Source organism: Hyperoodon ampullatus, assembly GCF_949752795.1.
Source record: "Hyperoodon ampullatus genome assembly, chromosome: 18".
NCBI lineage: Eukaryota > Metazoa > Chordata > Mammalia > Artiodactyla > Ziphiidae > Hyperoodon > Hyperoodon ampullatus.
Genome location: NC_136931.1, coordinates 56517347 through 56532569, shown reverse-complemented (window position 1 = coordinate 56532569; position 15223 = coordinate 56517347). Strand labels below are relative to the sequence as shown.

Sequence of the window (15223 nt, the reverse complement as noted above, 5' to 3'; positions counted from 1 at the left end):
GACATAGCTGTGGACACACAGGGCTGGGCCCCCGGGAGTAGCTCTCGCCTCAGCCCCATTTTTCCCCTCGGTCCAGACGGGCCCGCGTACAGGGCAGGCCTGGCGCATGCGCAGGACGGCCAGGCCCCGTGGAGTCCACGACTGAAGGTGGAGCGGGCAGGAAGCCCCCACGACCCCACCGGGGCCCTGTGTCCTCTGAGAGGGCCTGGACCGGGTCCATGCGGCTGGCCCTGCGCCTCCTCCCTGCCTGTTTCTGCCCCACAGCATCTTATCTCCCCCCACCGCCCCCACCTGGAGCTCTTAAAGCAAATTCTTCCCTTATCACCCGTGGCAGCTGCCTCTGCTGCGACGTGTCTGGGGTCCCTGGCCCTATCTGTCTGGCCTGTCTGCTTGGGACTCTCCTCTAGTGCGACGCCTGGCTCCCCCTCGCTCCCGCTTTCATGCTCTCTTTCTCTCTGTCGTCCTCTTTCAGGACCCCAGATCCTGGTTGCCATGGTAGCACTGCAGCGGGTACCAGGTGGTGGTGGGGGGCAGGGAGCCGACACTGCCGCAGTCTCCGCCATTTCCGATGCCAGGCACCCGCGAGGCGCCGTGGCTGGGGCTCATGTGGGGGGGCACTCGGCGCCTCCACAGGCCTCGCAGGCTTCTCCTTGGCCATGGGAGGTGGGGAGAGCGGAGGGATGGGCATGGGAGTGAGAATATAAGGGGGCCAAAGAGGGGTGGCTGGTGGCATCGTGGCGGGGGGAGGGGAGGATAAAAGGTGAGAAGTCAAGGTGAACAGAAGGATGGTCAGGCTGGAGGGGGGGAGGTTCGAGGAGGGGCCGGGGGAAGGGACCCCTCCATGGGAGCTGGTGGGGTTGGGGGCCACTGAGGCTAGGATGAGCCCAACTCCAGCTCCTGCAGTCTTGTGGGGAGAGGGGCATGACCAGGCCAGGCCTCCCTCGGACCCTGGGGGAGATGAGGGCCTGGCTGGAGACAGAATGGCAGCCAGCCCAGAGGAGGCAGGGGCGGCAGCTGGAGGGATGGAGATGCGGGAAAAGGTGGAGAGACAGCGATGGGAGTGAGAGAGTTCTGAGATGGAGACAGAACCAAGGGAGGAAAACACTGGAGGAGGAATGCTGATGAAACACGGGTGCCAAGGCATGGGGGGGTGGGGGGAGCGGCCACAGGGTGGGGATTGGAAACACAGGAGCAAGGGGACAGACAGAGCCCAGAGTCCCCATCACCATCTCCTCTCTCTTGCTCCCAACCCTCTCTACCCCAACCCAAGCAGGATGCAGTTTCCATGACAACCTGGCCGGCCAGAAAGGGGGGCAGGGGACTGCAGAGGAAATTTTCCACATCAGCAGGAAAAGGATGTGATGCAGAGAAGGAATGGGCTGCATACATGGTGGGGGGGCGCCACACAGGGCCCTGGAACCCCAAAACATCTCACCCACTGCCTCCCAGGATTCTCATCCTGCCCCCAGGTGGCGCCCCCCACACCCCCACCTCTGGGCCACAGCGGGGGAGGGGGAGGGTTCCAGAGAGGCTCAAGGGTCAAATGTCCAAAGTTCAGCTGCTGCCCAAACCTCGTGTGTGGGGTGAGGTGGGAGGATGGGAGGCAGCAAGCAGCTGCAGAGCTCAGACCGCAGGCCACCAAATCCAAGGGCATGGCTCTCAACACGGTCCCGAGGAAGGTGGGGATAGTGGGCTACGGCCGCCTCGGTGAGTCCTTGACTGTCTGGGGCTTCCTCCCCAGGCCCCTTTCTAGAGCCTCAAAAGCCCCTGTGTCCTCCACAAACGTACTTTTCTTCTGTGTCTTTATCTGTGGCCTGGCTGCCTCTGTCTGCACAAGTGTCTTCCACTCCTCACCGCGGGGCTCCAGCCCCCTCAGGATCTCCGTCCTCCCCTTTCCGAGTCTCTGCCCCCCACCTAAGTTTTTGTGTCCCCCGACTCTGGGTCAATGTACTCCCTCCCTCACCTCTGTCCCCCTCTCTCTGGGTCTCTTTCCCTCTCCCCAGGACAGTCCCTGGTCTCCCACTTGCTGACTCAGGGACCAGAGCTGGGCCTAGAACTTGTTTTTGTCTGGAACCGTGACGCAGGACGAATGGCGGGGAGTGTGCCCGCTACCCTTCAGCTCCAGGACCTTGCTGCCCTCGGGGAGAGGTCAGTGACCTCGCCGTGGCAGAGTGGGACTCTCTGAAGCTCCTGTTCTGGCCCCCCTTAGGTGCTGTGTGCTCTCACGTGATTCCCTTACCCTCTCTGGACCTTGGTTCGCCCAAATGTGAAATAGGACAAGCCTCTGTCCTATTTCCCTTCCCAGGCCAGGGTGAAGAGCGACAGGCCTCCATAGACTCAGGGACTCTGGGGAGGGGAGGTCTGATACCTCTTCAAGGCCCTCGCTGCCTCTCTCCCCTCTCCCAGGCACCCTGACCTTGTGGTGGAAGTGGCCCATCCCAAAATAATCCACGAATCTGGGGCAGAAATCCTGCGCTGTGCCAATCTCCTGGTGAGCTCTGTGTCTTCCGCCTTGGCATCACCCCGCCCTAAAGTGGGATCCATCTCCTGACCTCAGCCCCTCCCTACCTTCATCCGCCCCAGGTGGGATCCCCCTCAGCCCTGGCTGACCAGGCCACAGAGCGGCAGCTCCTGGAGGCCTCGCATCGCTGGGGCCACACTGTGTTCGTGGCCCGGGGGGCCCTCTGGGGCACTGAGGACATCGCCAGATTGGACGAAGCCGGGGGCCTCCAGGTGAGGGCCTGCTGGGCTCCCTGGGAACCGGAGGGGGCCAACAGAGACCCCCGGTCCCCCCGACTCTGGCTCTCACTTCCAGAGCCTCCGTGTCACCATGGCCACACACCCTGATGGCTTCCGGCTTGAGGGACCCCTGGCTACGGCGCACAGCACTGGGCCTCGCACTGTGCTCTATGAAGGCCCTGTCCGCGGGCTCTGCCCCCTTGCCCCCCGAAACTCCAACACCATGGCTGCCGCTGCCCTGGCCGCCCCCAGCCTGGGCTTCGACCGTGTGATCGGGGTGCTTGTGGCCGATTTCAGGTGAGCGAAGCTGAGCGGGGGTCTGGGCTGGGGCCGGGCCAGGCCAGCCGGACTGACCACCTTGCTTGCCCCAGCCTCAAGGACGTGCATGTGGTGGATGTGGAGCTGAGCGGACCCCCGGGCCCCAGAGGCCGAAGCTTTGCTGTGCACACCCACAGAGAGAACCCCACCGAGCCAGGCGCTGTCACCGGCTCTGCCACCATCACCACCTTCTGGCGCAGCCTCCTGGGTGCGGCCACACTCCTCCCCGGCGCTCCTCTCCCCAAGCCCTGGGCTCTTGTGCTCTGCAGAGCTTGGGTCTCAGGCTCTCTGAGTCTGCAGTTCTGATTCTGTCTCTATCGATTGATCTTTATTCCTGAGTCTCCTTAACCTTCTACTCCACGACGCTGAATCTTTATAGATCCCTGTCTCTGTCCAAGTCTCCTCTCTCCGAGCCTCTGTGTCCCCCTCTCTCTGGGACTCTAGCATGTGAGTCTCTGTCTCTGTCCCTCTATCTCTGGAATTTGGTCCCTCTCTCTGGGTCTCAGTCCCTCCCTCTAGGTCTCCACCTTGGTCTGTCCCTTCTTCCAGGTGTCTGTCACTCCTTATCTCTCTGTCTCAGCCTTTCATTCCCCGTATCTCCTCCGCAGGCTGCTGCCACCTGCCCTCCAAGCCGGGGATCCATCTCTGCTAAGAAGCCTCCTCCTTCCCAAGAGGACATCCTCATCTCATTATTTACCTCCCACCGCCACCGTCCCGCTGCTGCCTCAGTATCCCCAGACCTCCCTCCTGTCTCAGTAAATATTGGAGGCTCTTCTCCCTGCGTAGTCTGGTGACTGATCACTTGTTTCCCTTCTGTGACGTCACGCTTTGTCTTCACACTAGGCATGATGTCATCGCAGGGAGCGGGCATACAGAGTAGCAACACCCCTGGAAGCTATCGCGAGAGCCTATTCACTACATTTCCCAGAATCCTTCGAGTAGCAGGGGGCGTGGAAGTGCGCGAAGGAGAGGGTCGCCTCAGGGCACATTTCCGGTTCTCACCGCGGGGACCGACGGAAGTTGTAGTCCCGCGTTCTCGGGGGGCGAGAGCGGACTTCCGGGCCACGCTGCCCAGGCGTTCCGTGCGGAGCAAGAGCTCTCGCGAGGGTCGCCGGGAGTTGTAGTCCGGCTCGCGGGGGCCGCCGGGAGCTGTAGTCCGTCCCTCCTGCCCAGTCAGCGCGGTGCTGCCCGCCCTGTTCTCGGAGGCCAGAGCTGCCGCCCAGGGGGATGCGGGAGCCCCCGGTTCGGGGGAACAGAGAGGCAGGCGGGGTGAGGGTCGTTGCCAGGCAACGGGCGAGCGCCACGGTTGGGGTACGGGTCGGGGAGAGGGCTCTGTTACTCGGTGTCCGGGAAGGGGGCCCTGTTGCCAGGTGACAGGAAGAGAGAACTCTGTTGGTTAGTGACAGGGGAGGGGAGTCTTCCGTTGCTAGGCGACCAGAAGAGACCCTGTTACCTAGAGACAGGGGAGGAGGCTTCCTCTATTGCTAAGTAACCTGAGGAGAGACTGGTTACCTAGTGGGGTGGCGGGGTGGGGGTCCTCTGCTGCTAGGTAACCAGAGAGGAAGCCTGTTACCTAGGGACAGGGGAGGGGGGTTCTCTGTTGCTAGGTGACCACCATAGGGGACCCTTTCACTTAGGGATGTGGCGGGGGTGGTCCTCTGTTGCTAAGTGAGCAGAAGAGAGAGCTTTTTTCCTAGAAATAGGGGATGGAGGTACTCTCTTGCCAGGAGAGCGCCAGGAGAGCAGTCAGTGGCCCGGTGGCCGCTCAGGCTGCCTGAGCCCCCACTCAATGACGGTGCCCCCAGGGCCTGCTGGCAGGTTCGGCTTCCTGATCCCAGGCCCCTGAGTACCTTTTCCCCCACCCTCACCCCCAAGCAGGAGCCGAGGACGGCATGTCCCAGGCCCCAGGAGCTCAGCCAAGCCCGCCCTCCGTGTACCACGAACGGCAACGCCTGGAGCTCTGTGCCGTCCACGCCCTCAACAACGTCCTGCAGCAGCAGCTCTTCAGCCAGGAGGCTGCCGATGAGATCTGCAAGAGGTGACCATCACCCACCCCAACCCCTGGAGAAGCAGGGCTCACAGAGGTGGGGCAACCCACCTGGGTCTCAGAGCAAGGCAGGGGCGGAGAGAGCCCCGGGGCTTTCTGCTGCCCCATCCCCTGCCTGGGCTGCACTCTGGGACTCAGAGATTGAGAGTGCCTACTGCGCCTGTTCACCCCTCTCGCCTCAGCCCCAGACCAGGTCACACCCTTTTATCTGGGTCCTCATCCCCCACTCTCCTCTGGCCTCCCAGCTTCCGGTTTCTCTCGTTCAGTCCAGGCTACATAGAGCTCCCGCGATGACCCTGCCCCTCCCCTGCTCTCAGTCCTCCCATGGCTCCCCAGCACCCCTGGCAGAAGTCCCAAGCTCTGCAGTCTGATAACCAAAACCCTGTGTGCTGTGATCCCCACCCGTCTCTGTCGCTTCATATCTCACTGCTCCCCTCCAAGCAAATTCCTCTCCAGTCCCCGAAAGAGCCCCGCCATGGTGCCTCTGGGCCTTTGCACAGGCTATTCTTTCTGCCTGGCACAGCTTTCTCCTCTTGGCAGCCTGGAATGTTCCTCCTCACTATTCAAGATTTCAAACATCACTCCTTTGTCATCTCTCTGCCTGATCCCCTCCTCTCTGTCCCCACAGCTCTGTCCCCATCATCTCCTAGACCCTCCCCTCAGCCTCCAGTCTCTCCCCTCCAGTCAATTCCCAGCATGATCCTACACCCAGAGATGACCCTTTCTCCCCATCTCCTGCTCACAGCCCTCCCGTGCCCGTGCCCCTGCCCCAGCATCCTCAGGCAAAGTCCCAGCCCCTCAGACTGATTATTTTAGAATGTATTCATCTCCTCTGTCGTTCAAAACAGGGATCAATCAACTCTTTCATGGCAAGGCCATGCTGGAGACCCAGAGATGAGTCCGCTATGAGCCCTGCGCTGAGGGAAGCCAGGGAAACAGATACACAGAAAAAGAATACACAACTTTCCCCTCTCCGACCCCGCCCCCTGCCCTGCCCACCAAAGGCCCAGAGACAGAACAAAGGTGCCATTGTTCAGAGGAGGCAGAGCCCAGAGGGACAAGCGGTGGCGGGGTGGGTCCCCCGGGCCGGGGGACAGCTGGACGAAAGGCTGGGGGTAGCAGCACAGGAGATGTGGTTGGGGACAGGTGGCTGCAACGGGTGGGATGGGCCTGAAGCCAGGAGGCCAGCAGGGGCCAGATCTGCAAGGCCAGGCTGAAGGGCTGGGGCTCTCCTGGGGTGACGGGGATGCCAGGAAGGGCTGGGAGCAGGGGCAGGGCCGAGGCAGTGCTGGGTGTAGAAAGAGCCCCCGGGAGGGGGAGGATTGGAAGCTGGGTGAGGGACAGGGCACACATCCGTGAGGCCAGGGCAGGGGGCGTAAGGGAACCGGAGCAGGGCTTGGGGCTGATGAGTCACGGGGACCGAAGAGAGGGAAGAGTCCCGAGGCTGGGTGACTCACGGACCCTGGGACTCTTTGGCTTTGTGGGGGAGGGGGAGGCCTTTCCAGGGAGCCCCCAACTCAGGAGGCCCTGACCACCTCCCAACCAGGTTGGCCCCAGACTCCCGGCTGAACCCCCATCGCAGCCTCCTGGGCACCGGCAACTATGACGTCAACGTGATCATGGCCGCCCTGCAGGGGCAGGGCCTGGCCGCCGTGTGGTGGGATAGAAGGAGGTGCGACCGAAAGCACTGCGTCCTGTGTGCTGAGCTGGGCACAGTGGGTGCGGTGTGATGGTGGTCAGTGTGGGACAAAGCAGGAGGAGGGGATGGGTGGAAGGTTTGCATGGGTGGACCGGGACGGCTGGCAGACTGAGGGGTTGGGAGGTGGTAGACGGATGACTCGATGGTCAGTGGGATAGGCTGATGGTAACTGGGTGAGGAAGTGCATGGTGAGTGGCTGGCTGGATGTGCTGGGTGGGTGGTTGGGTGATGGGATGAGATGAATGGTTGGCTGGCTGAGTGAATAAAGGATGAATAGTCGGTAGGCAGTGGATACCAAATAGGCAGCTGGGTCAACGAACGGATAAATGGACGGACACGTGGATGGAAGAATGAATGAAGAGCTGGGTGGATGGTGGAGAAGCCGCTGGGCTGCTGGCCGGCTTCTGGCTGACTGAATCAGCGGGCGGGTGATGAATGGGTGAAGCGTTGATGGGTAGCTGGATGCTGGGCGACTGTTCGATGGCTGGGAGGCCTGGATGGGTGAGTGGGTGGGCAGGTGGTGGATAATGGGTGGATGACAGGTAGAATCAGCAGTAGATGCGTCAGGACCGGATGGGGAGTGGGGTGGGTGCTGGAGTTGTTGGGCGCTTGGATGGATGGTTAGGTAGGCGCATAACGGACGGGTAATGGGTGGACAGGCAGATGGTGGATGGTGAAGGGGGGGTTGCTGGGTGGGGGGTGGCTGACTGGGGGGTCTGGGTGGGGAGGGGGAGCAGGTGAGTGGAAGGAAGCAAGGGGTGGGTCGGTGGAAGAGAGTCCCTGGGTGGGCCCGGGCAGCCATGCTGCCACCAGCCTGGGCCCCCCACACCCGGTAACGCTGGGCCGGCGGGCGCCTGCGGAGGCCGGGCCCTGACCGCGGCGTCCCTGCCCCGCCATGCAGGCCCCTGTCCCAGCTGGCGCTGCCCCGGGTGCTGGGGCTGATCCTGAACCTGCCCTCGCCTGTGTCCCTGGGGCTGCTCTCCCTGCCGCTGCGCCGGCGGCACTGGGTGGCCCTGCGCCAGGTGGACGGCGTCTACTACAACCTGGACTCCAAGCTGCGGGCGCCCGAGGTCCTGGGCAACGAGGATGGTGTCAGGTGAGGGGAGGGGGCGACTCCAGGGCTGGGCGCCAGACCCCCTCCCCGGGGGGCAACCCCAGGCACCCCCCAGGCCTCAGTCTCCCCGTTTCTCCGCCCAGGGCCTTCCTGGCAGCCGCGCTGGCTCAGGGCCTGTGCGAGGTGCTGCTGGTGGTGACCAAGGAGGTGGAGGAGAAGGGCTCCTGGCTGCGGACAGACTGACCCCCAGGAGGAGGGGACCACGGCCACCCGCCGGGCGTGGCCCCCCGCGCATCCACATCCGGTTCCCGAGCGCCGGGGCAAGGGCCAGGCCCCGCGCACCTCGTGGACCCAGCGGAGGTCCCAGCCCCTTCCCCACATCCCCTCCCCACCCCCCCACATGCCACTGCTGCCTCAATAAACCCGATGGATGATTTGCTCCCAGCCTGGCCTGAGTCTCACCGGGGGCCCCTTTCCTTCAGTTACGCTGGTTTACCAGAGAGGCCCAGGCGGGCCTGGCCAGGATCCGAGCTCTCTGCCACCTCCCGGCTTTGTCGCTCATCTCTCGGGCCTCAGTTTCCTCATGGGGGTGGGCCCAGGGGAAGACAATGCAAATGCCTGCCCTCTCGAGGCTCCTGGGAGAGACCAGGAGTGAACAGAGAGATGCAGTCCAGGGTGTTTAGGGAGATGAGCCCCAAGGAGAAGGAGAGGGTTTACTTCTTGACTCCCAACTCATCTACCAACTGCAGTCATGGCCCCAAAAGATGCCCAAATCCTCATCCCCGGAACCTGCGCATATGTTCAGATGCGTGGCAAAGGGGAACGAAGGTTGCTAATCCGCTGACCTTAAAATCGGGAAATTATCCTGCATTGTCTGAGTCGGCCCGATGTAATCCCGAGGGCCCTTAAAAGTGAAGCAGGCACGGGACTTCCCTGGTGGTCCAGTGGTTAAGACTCCGCTCTTCAACGGCAGGGGGCATGGGTTCGATCCCTGGTCAATACCACATGCACGGCGGTGCAGCCAAAAAAAAAAAAAAAAAAAAGTGAAGGAGGTAGGAGAGGAGAATCTCAGACATGACTAAGGAAGCAGCATCAAAGAGATGCTACACGGAGCGGGGCGCTTTGAGACAAGAGGGGTCACGGGCCAGGAAATGCAGGCAGCCTCTATCTAGGAGGTGAAATACACAAGGAAACGGATTCTCCCCCAGGCCCCCAGAAGGAACCAGCCCTGCCCACACCTTGACTCTAACCCAGTGAGACTCAATTTTGGACTCTGACCTCCAGAAATGTAAGAGAATCAATGTGTGTTGTTAGAAGCCACTACGTTTGCTAGAGCAGCCAGGGAAAGGAACACCAGGAAAAGGAACACAGCGTAGAATTCCTCAGGGCAGTGGAAGGTGTTGCTGAGGAGGTGTTTGAGCAAAGACTGGAAGAAGGGGAGGGAGAGAGGCAGGCACGGAGAGGTCTGCAGGAGCAGCATTCCAGGCAGACAACAGGCAGTGCAAAGGTCCTGAGGCATGCTGGTGTGGCTGGAGCTGAGGGAGAGAGAGGGTGGAGAGGTGACGGAGAGGGAAGATAGTGGCCACTGGGATTTGAGCAGAGGAAGGACAGACTCCCACTGGGTGTCCTCTCCACAGTCTCCCCTGAGCAGCCCCCCATCCTGTCCTGTACCCTTCCCCCAGGGCCCCCTGTCCCTCCGGGTCTGGCCTGTGCAGCTGGATGCTTGCCGTCCTCAGCTCTCAGGCTGGGAGGAAGACACAAGGGGATGGATGTAAAGACCCCCAGTCCCAGTGGTGGGGTGTTTTAACAGGGGTCCCATGGGACAAAGTGGGGGGCCACAGGAAGATGAGGGGTCCTGGGGGAGCTGGCTGAGGGGCGTTCTCCAGGGAGCCAGTGGGAAGGGAGGGAGGGCCCATTCCAGAATTAGAAACAGCCCAGATTGAGACCTGGAATGTTGAGGGAGATGATTTCTCCAGTAGCTATTTGAGGAGGCGATAAAGAGATAAGGGTGGATCCTGGCAGGTCCACAGCCCACAGGGCCTCCAAGAGCAGCTGAGGGGCTGGACCTGGTCCAGGGGAATGGGTAGGGCTGTGAGCAGGGGGGGCAGGTCGGTCCTGGGTGCAGAAAGACCCTCTGCGGCCACGTGGGGGAAGGCTGGAGGCTGGGAGGCCCAGGAGGAGGCTGAGGGTCCCAATGGGAGAGGACAAGTCAGGGCCTGAGTTCAGGACCCTGGGGGTAGAGTGGGGGTGACAAGAGAATCGGGGCAGGCTCTGGGGGTGAGGGAGAGGGGCAGGGAAGGAGGTACCCGGTGTCTGGCCCTGGGACCTGGGGGACAGTAGGGCCACCCCAACAGATGGGACCGAGGTAGGAGGAGTGGGTGTGGGGGACACGCTGAGCTCAAGGGGATGTAAGGAGTGTGACAGGCCGGGTGACATCAGGGGAGGAGGACCAGGGTCAGGGACCCAGGAGACGGTTTTAGGGGTCATGGGCCTAAAACTGTGGGGGAGAAACGGGCAAAAGAGGGGCCCCCCATTAGGTGGCGGGCACATATGGAGGACCTGGAGGCACAGGGAGGCCGTGGGCAGGGAGAGGCAGGCAGGGCCCCAGCTGGGGCGTCTCCCCGAGCTGCCTCAGGCTGTGCTCCACGCAGACAGTAAATTCTGAGAGGGACACAAGAAAGAAGGCGGGGAGCAGGCGCCGGCAGGACACGCTGACCCGTGGTGATGGGGGCACTTGGGCTTGGCGGGTTCCGGTTCCCAAGACCTCAGAGGTCAAAGGGCAACTTGTAAAGTGAAAAGTCAAGCAGCACGTGAGGGGAAACTGCTGGGGTCCCGGGACACCCCAGCTCGGGGGTGCCCCCCACACCCGCCCAGTCTCTGACTCCCTCTGTCCCTCCCTTCGGGTCCCTCTCTTGGGCTCTCTTTCTGGGTGTTTCTGTCTCTCCGTGTCGCTCTCAGCTTCTGGGGGCCCCTCCTGCCCCCTGTGCCTGTCGCCTGTCCCATCCGGTCCCAGACAGCCTGGCGGGGCTCCCTGAGTGTTTCTATTCCTGGTGCCTTCTCAGTGGCGGCCTAATATGGTCAGAGCGGGAGCCCAGAGGGCAAGGGTGGGACCTGGGCAGGGGGCGTGGGGGTCCCTGCAGCCTCCCTCCTCCTGCTCCCAGCCCCCCCACCAGGCGCTAACCCCTCCTGCTCTGCAGGCTGGGCCAGCGCACGGACTGAGCGCTTACTGTTTGCCCCTTATGGTGGGTGCAGAGGGGCCCATGCAGCCTCGAAAGCCCCCACCTGCTGGGGCCACCCCACTTCTCACAAGCCTGAGTCAGGCTGTCCCTTGTCCCAGGGTGCCCAGCCAGGCTGGTCCCAGAGCATCGGTTGGCGGGGGCTCCTGGGGATCCCCGGTTGCCCTTTGGGGGCGCCCCACGCAGGGCCCCAGGGGCCTCTCAGTGCCGGCCTGGTTGCAGGAGGGAAGGAGGGGGCCGGTCAGGCGGAAGGTGCAGGGGGAGGTGACAGCTGTCCCGTGCCCCCGGGTGCTGACAGCTGAGGCCCAATTTAGCTCTCGGAGCCCAGGGCTAGCCAGATAAGGCAGTGAGGGGTGCAGCCCCGCCCCCAGGGCACCCCTTAAATCACCCGGTCGGGCCCTGGGGGGTGGCCGCCAGCGATGCCAGGTGAGAGGGGCCGCGCTCCTTCCTGCCTCCCCGCGTCCCGCCCGCACAGAGCTGCCCCTCCGGCTCTCCCGTCTCCCATCTCTCTCTCTCTCTGTCATCTCTCTCCCTCTCATCTCTCCATCTGTCTTTCTGTCTCTTCCGATCTCCGACCCTCCCGCTCTCCATTTCTCCCCATCCTGTTCCTAACTCTGCCTCTGTCCTTCTTTCTCTCTCTTGCCCCATCCTCTCTCTCTCGTCTCTGTCTTCCCATGTCTATCTAATCTCTTCATCTCTTTCTGTGTCTCTCTCCTGTCTCTATTTCTTTGTCCGTCTCTGTCTCCCCATCTCTGACCCTTCCGCCCGTCTCTCTCCCTTCTTCCCTGTGTGTGTGTGTGTCTCTCTCTCTCCTCACTTCTCTCTTGGTCTCTCTCAATCGCTCCCTGTCTCTGTCTCTGTGCCTCTCCCTGACTTTCTCTCCCCGTCTCTCTCTGACCCTACCTCTCCATCGCCCCGGATGGAGGCCGCCTGGGGCCTCTGCTGCGGTTTCTGCTGAATAAAGCTGTTTCTGTCCTCACCTCTCCGCTCCTCTCGCCTCTTTTCCTTTCTCACTCCTCTGCCTCTGAGCTCAGCACCCCGGCCCTGAACCCAGGTGGGTGGAGGTCGGGAACCCGGGGCTGGGGTCAGGGTCGGGGTTCCTCCCTCCCAGAGACGGCAAGAAACGGAGGCTGAGAGACAGATGGAGGAGATGGGGAGAAAAACCGAGAGATGGATGCAGAGGGAGACCCAGAGACAGCAAGAGACAGGGACTCAGAGACAGAGAGACAGACCGGGATGGGGGCCATAGACTCAGAGGTGGGAGGAGAGCCAGTGGGACAGCAGGACCTAGATACGTAGAGAAACACAGAGAGTGAGACGGGGCGACATCTCCATCTCAGAGACAGGGAGATGCAGAGACACGGAGAGAGACTGGGAGGCCGAGAGACAGAGATTAGACGGTGCCCCGCATCCCCCAGACACGGCAGACTGGGCTGGGCAGCCCCCTCCCCCTCCCGCCAGGCGGTGCCAGGCCCCAGACAACGGGCCCTTGTCCTGACAGGGCCTTGACTCTGTTGGGGCAGCTGGGGGCTGGGCTGGCTGGGCCCCAGCGTTGGGGGGGAGGGGCAGCCACCAGAAGCCTGGCCTTGGCCTCCACCCTCAGACTCCCCCTCCTCCCTCGACTTCCTCCTTCCAGCCCCCCTCTGGGGTCTCTGCCCACTCCCAGCCTGCTTTCTGCTCCGCCGGGGAAGGGGACAGGCATTTATGGAGCACCTGCTGGATGTACCTGAAATGCCTCCGTGCCCCTTCTGACACCCTCTTGTCTCCCCCGTCCCTTCCTCTGTGCCCTCTGCTTGTTCTTCCTGGGCTTCTGGCTCCCTTCCTTGGAAAAGGTGGGCATTTATTAAGTTCCTAGTGTTTGCCAGGCAATTCCCATACACTGTCTCTGCACCTTACACTCCTTTTGCTCTCCTGTCCCTTCCACCCTGTTTCCTTTCCCTTCTTCCTGATCTGCCTGGTCTCTCCTGCAAGGAAATGGGCATTTATTGAGCACCTACTGTGTGCGAGGGAATTTACAAACCCTGTCTCCTCTCTTATCATAGACACGCTTTTCTCCCCCAATTCTTTCCTTCCTTCTCTATTCATCTCCTCTCCTTTCTGACTCTGCTCCGTCCTAGGGGAGGGAATGAACATATATTGAGGACCTACTGTGTGCCGGGCAGTTTACACACCATCTCACCCTTCCTCACACCGTCTTCCTCCCCTGTCTCTCCTTGTCTTTCTGGGCTCTCTGCCAAGGCAAGGAACACACATTTATTGAGTACCTATGGTATACCAAGCAATTGCTTGTGCTTTCTCTGTTCTCCTCTCGCCCTCTCATCTCCACTGACCCGTGGTTTCTACTGTCCTCTGCTCCTTTCTGCTCTCTGCCAGGAGAGGAACTGGGCATTTATAGAGCACCTATTGTGTGCCTGGTAATTTCCTTCCACTCCCCCTCCCCCTCGATTCTCCCTATTCCTTCATCTCTGACTTTTCCTTATTTTCTGCTGTCTCCCCTTTCTTGGGGGAAGAAAACAAGCAATTATGGAGCACCTACTGTATGCCAGGCAATGAACACCCCACCTCATCGTCTCGTGCCTCTTTCTCCCTGCCCCGCTCATTCTGCCAGCTTCTCCCTCCCTGTGTTCTCTGGGCCTTCCTCGGGGCAGGGAACGAGCATTAACCAAGCACCTCTATGTGCCCCAGGATTTGCCGGAACTGCCTCCTCTGACATCACCTCCTCCCTTCTGCTGCATCCTATCGCCTCCTCGGCCAGCCTTCCTCTCACCAGTGTCTTCCTCTTCCTCGTTTGCTTTCTGTTCCAAGGAAGACAGTGTGCACTCATTGAGCACCTCCTGTGTGCCTCACCCACACACTCGCAAGGTCTCTTCCTCATTTCCTCTCTTCTCCCTGGTTCCTGCTCTCCTCCAGCTTCTCCCCTTCCTCTCTGCCCTGCCAGCTCTCTCCTGGGGGAGGAACTGGGCATGTACTGAGCGCCTGCTGTGTGCTACTCCTATCAGCTGTCTGTCCCGGCTTGCCTCATAGGCCCTGCGCTCCCTTCTCTCTCCCTCTCTGCTTGCTTTCCTCCTCCTGGCTGCCTCCTCTGCTCGCTGCCAGGAAGGGGGACGGGCATTTATTAAGTGCCTATTGTATGGCCACTGCTTTACCTACACTGTCTCCTTCCAGCACAGCTTCTCCTGTTCATTCTCTCTGCTGGCGTTTCCCCTCCCCGCTCCTTTTCTTCCTGTCGTCTTTCTCCCGGGAAGAGAACTAACACTTAAGAGCACCAACCGTATGCCTAGCTATTTCCACCCCTGGCCCTCCCCCCTTTGGCTGTCTTTCCTCCCGTTTCTCCTCTGTGGTGGTTTCTTCACTTCCTTTCTGACTTGGCTCCTCTCTCCTGATGAAGGGAATGAATGGGCATTGATTGAGCACCAGCTGTGTGCCAGGCTCTTCATAAACCCAGCGTACCCTCCTCCCACTCTCCCTCCCCCTTTCCCTTCCTCTCTATCGCCTCTCCTCTCCCTTCCTGCTCTCCGCGTCCTCCACCAGGAAAGGGTTGGGGCACTAATTAAGCACCAACTGCGTGCTGGGCAGTTCACACACGCTACTGCCTCTCTTTAGACCCTGTGTTCTCCCCTGCCCCCTCCTCTCCCTTCTCTGCAGCGGAAGCTCTCAATTTTTCCAGACGGAAGGGAGGTAGGCAGCGATCTCAGCCGCCACGGCAGTAGAAGGGGCCCATCATCTTCACCTCATGCTGCTGGGCGCCGCGAGCTGATGACCCACTGGGGCTCCATTTGGATTTCCTCATTTGGGGAAAAAAAATGTGGATCACAATAGCCACTCCCTAGGGCGGAGGAGGGAGGTGTGACTAAAGGAGACCAGGAGGGAAAGTAGGATAGACGGTGCTAGAACCTGCCCACGGGAGGGGGGAGGGGCGCTGACGCTGCTTCTGCTCGTTGAGTCCCGACTTGTCGCCCTCGTGGCCCCCTCCCCCACCTCCCTGCGCGCTCTGCTCCGCCCCCGCCCGCGAGAAGCAGCTGAGGAAACTGAGGCTCAGGCGGGGGGGAGAATCGCCCGCACTCGGCCCCCCGTGTCTCCCTCCCTCCGTGAGCCTCGGCGCCCTCCCCCACCCCCCGCCCCGTTCTCTG

The 15223-nt window shown here is 61.5% G+C and overlaps 2 protein-coding genes across 3 annotated transcripts; both read left to right on the top strand.

Annotated features, from left to right (window-relative positions):
- Nucleotides 1-1652: 1652 nt before the first annotated feature.
- Nucleotides 1653-3709, top strand: ASPDH (aspartate dehydrogenase domain containing; the record flags this gene model as incomplete). Its single annotated transcript, XM_079723072.1, has 7 exons — nt 1653-1707; nt 2004-2148; nt 2407-2491; nt 2584-2733; nt 2816-3036; nt 3111-3265; nt 3666-3709. The coding sequence occupies 7 exons, from the start codon at nt 1653-1655 to the stop codon at nt 3707-3709; spliced, it is 855 nt and encodes a 284-aa protein (XP_079579198.1).
- A 585-nt stretch (nt 3710-4294) lies between these two features.
- On the top strand, nt 4295-8289 carry JOSD2 (Josephin domain containing 2). Of its 2 annotated transcripts, XM_079723081.1 has the most exons (5): nt 4295-4326; nt 4936-5095; nt 6651-6776; nt 7705-7899; nt 8001-8289. In XM_079723081.1, the coding sequence occupies exons 2-5, from the start codon at nt 4950-4952 to the stop codon at nt 8098-8100; spliced, it is 567 nt and encodes a 188-aa protein (XP_079579207.1). In that variant the 5' UTR covers nt 4295-4326; nt 4936-4949; the 3' UTR covers nt 8101-8289. The 2 variants fall into 2 exon arrangements, with proteins under 2 accessions (XP_079579207.1, XP_079579208.1); XM_079723082.1 differs by lacking the exon at nt 6651-6776.
- The last annotated feature ends 6934 nt before the right edge of the window (nt 8290-15223 follow it).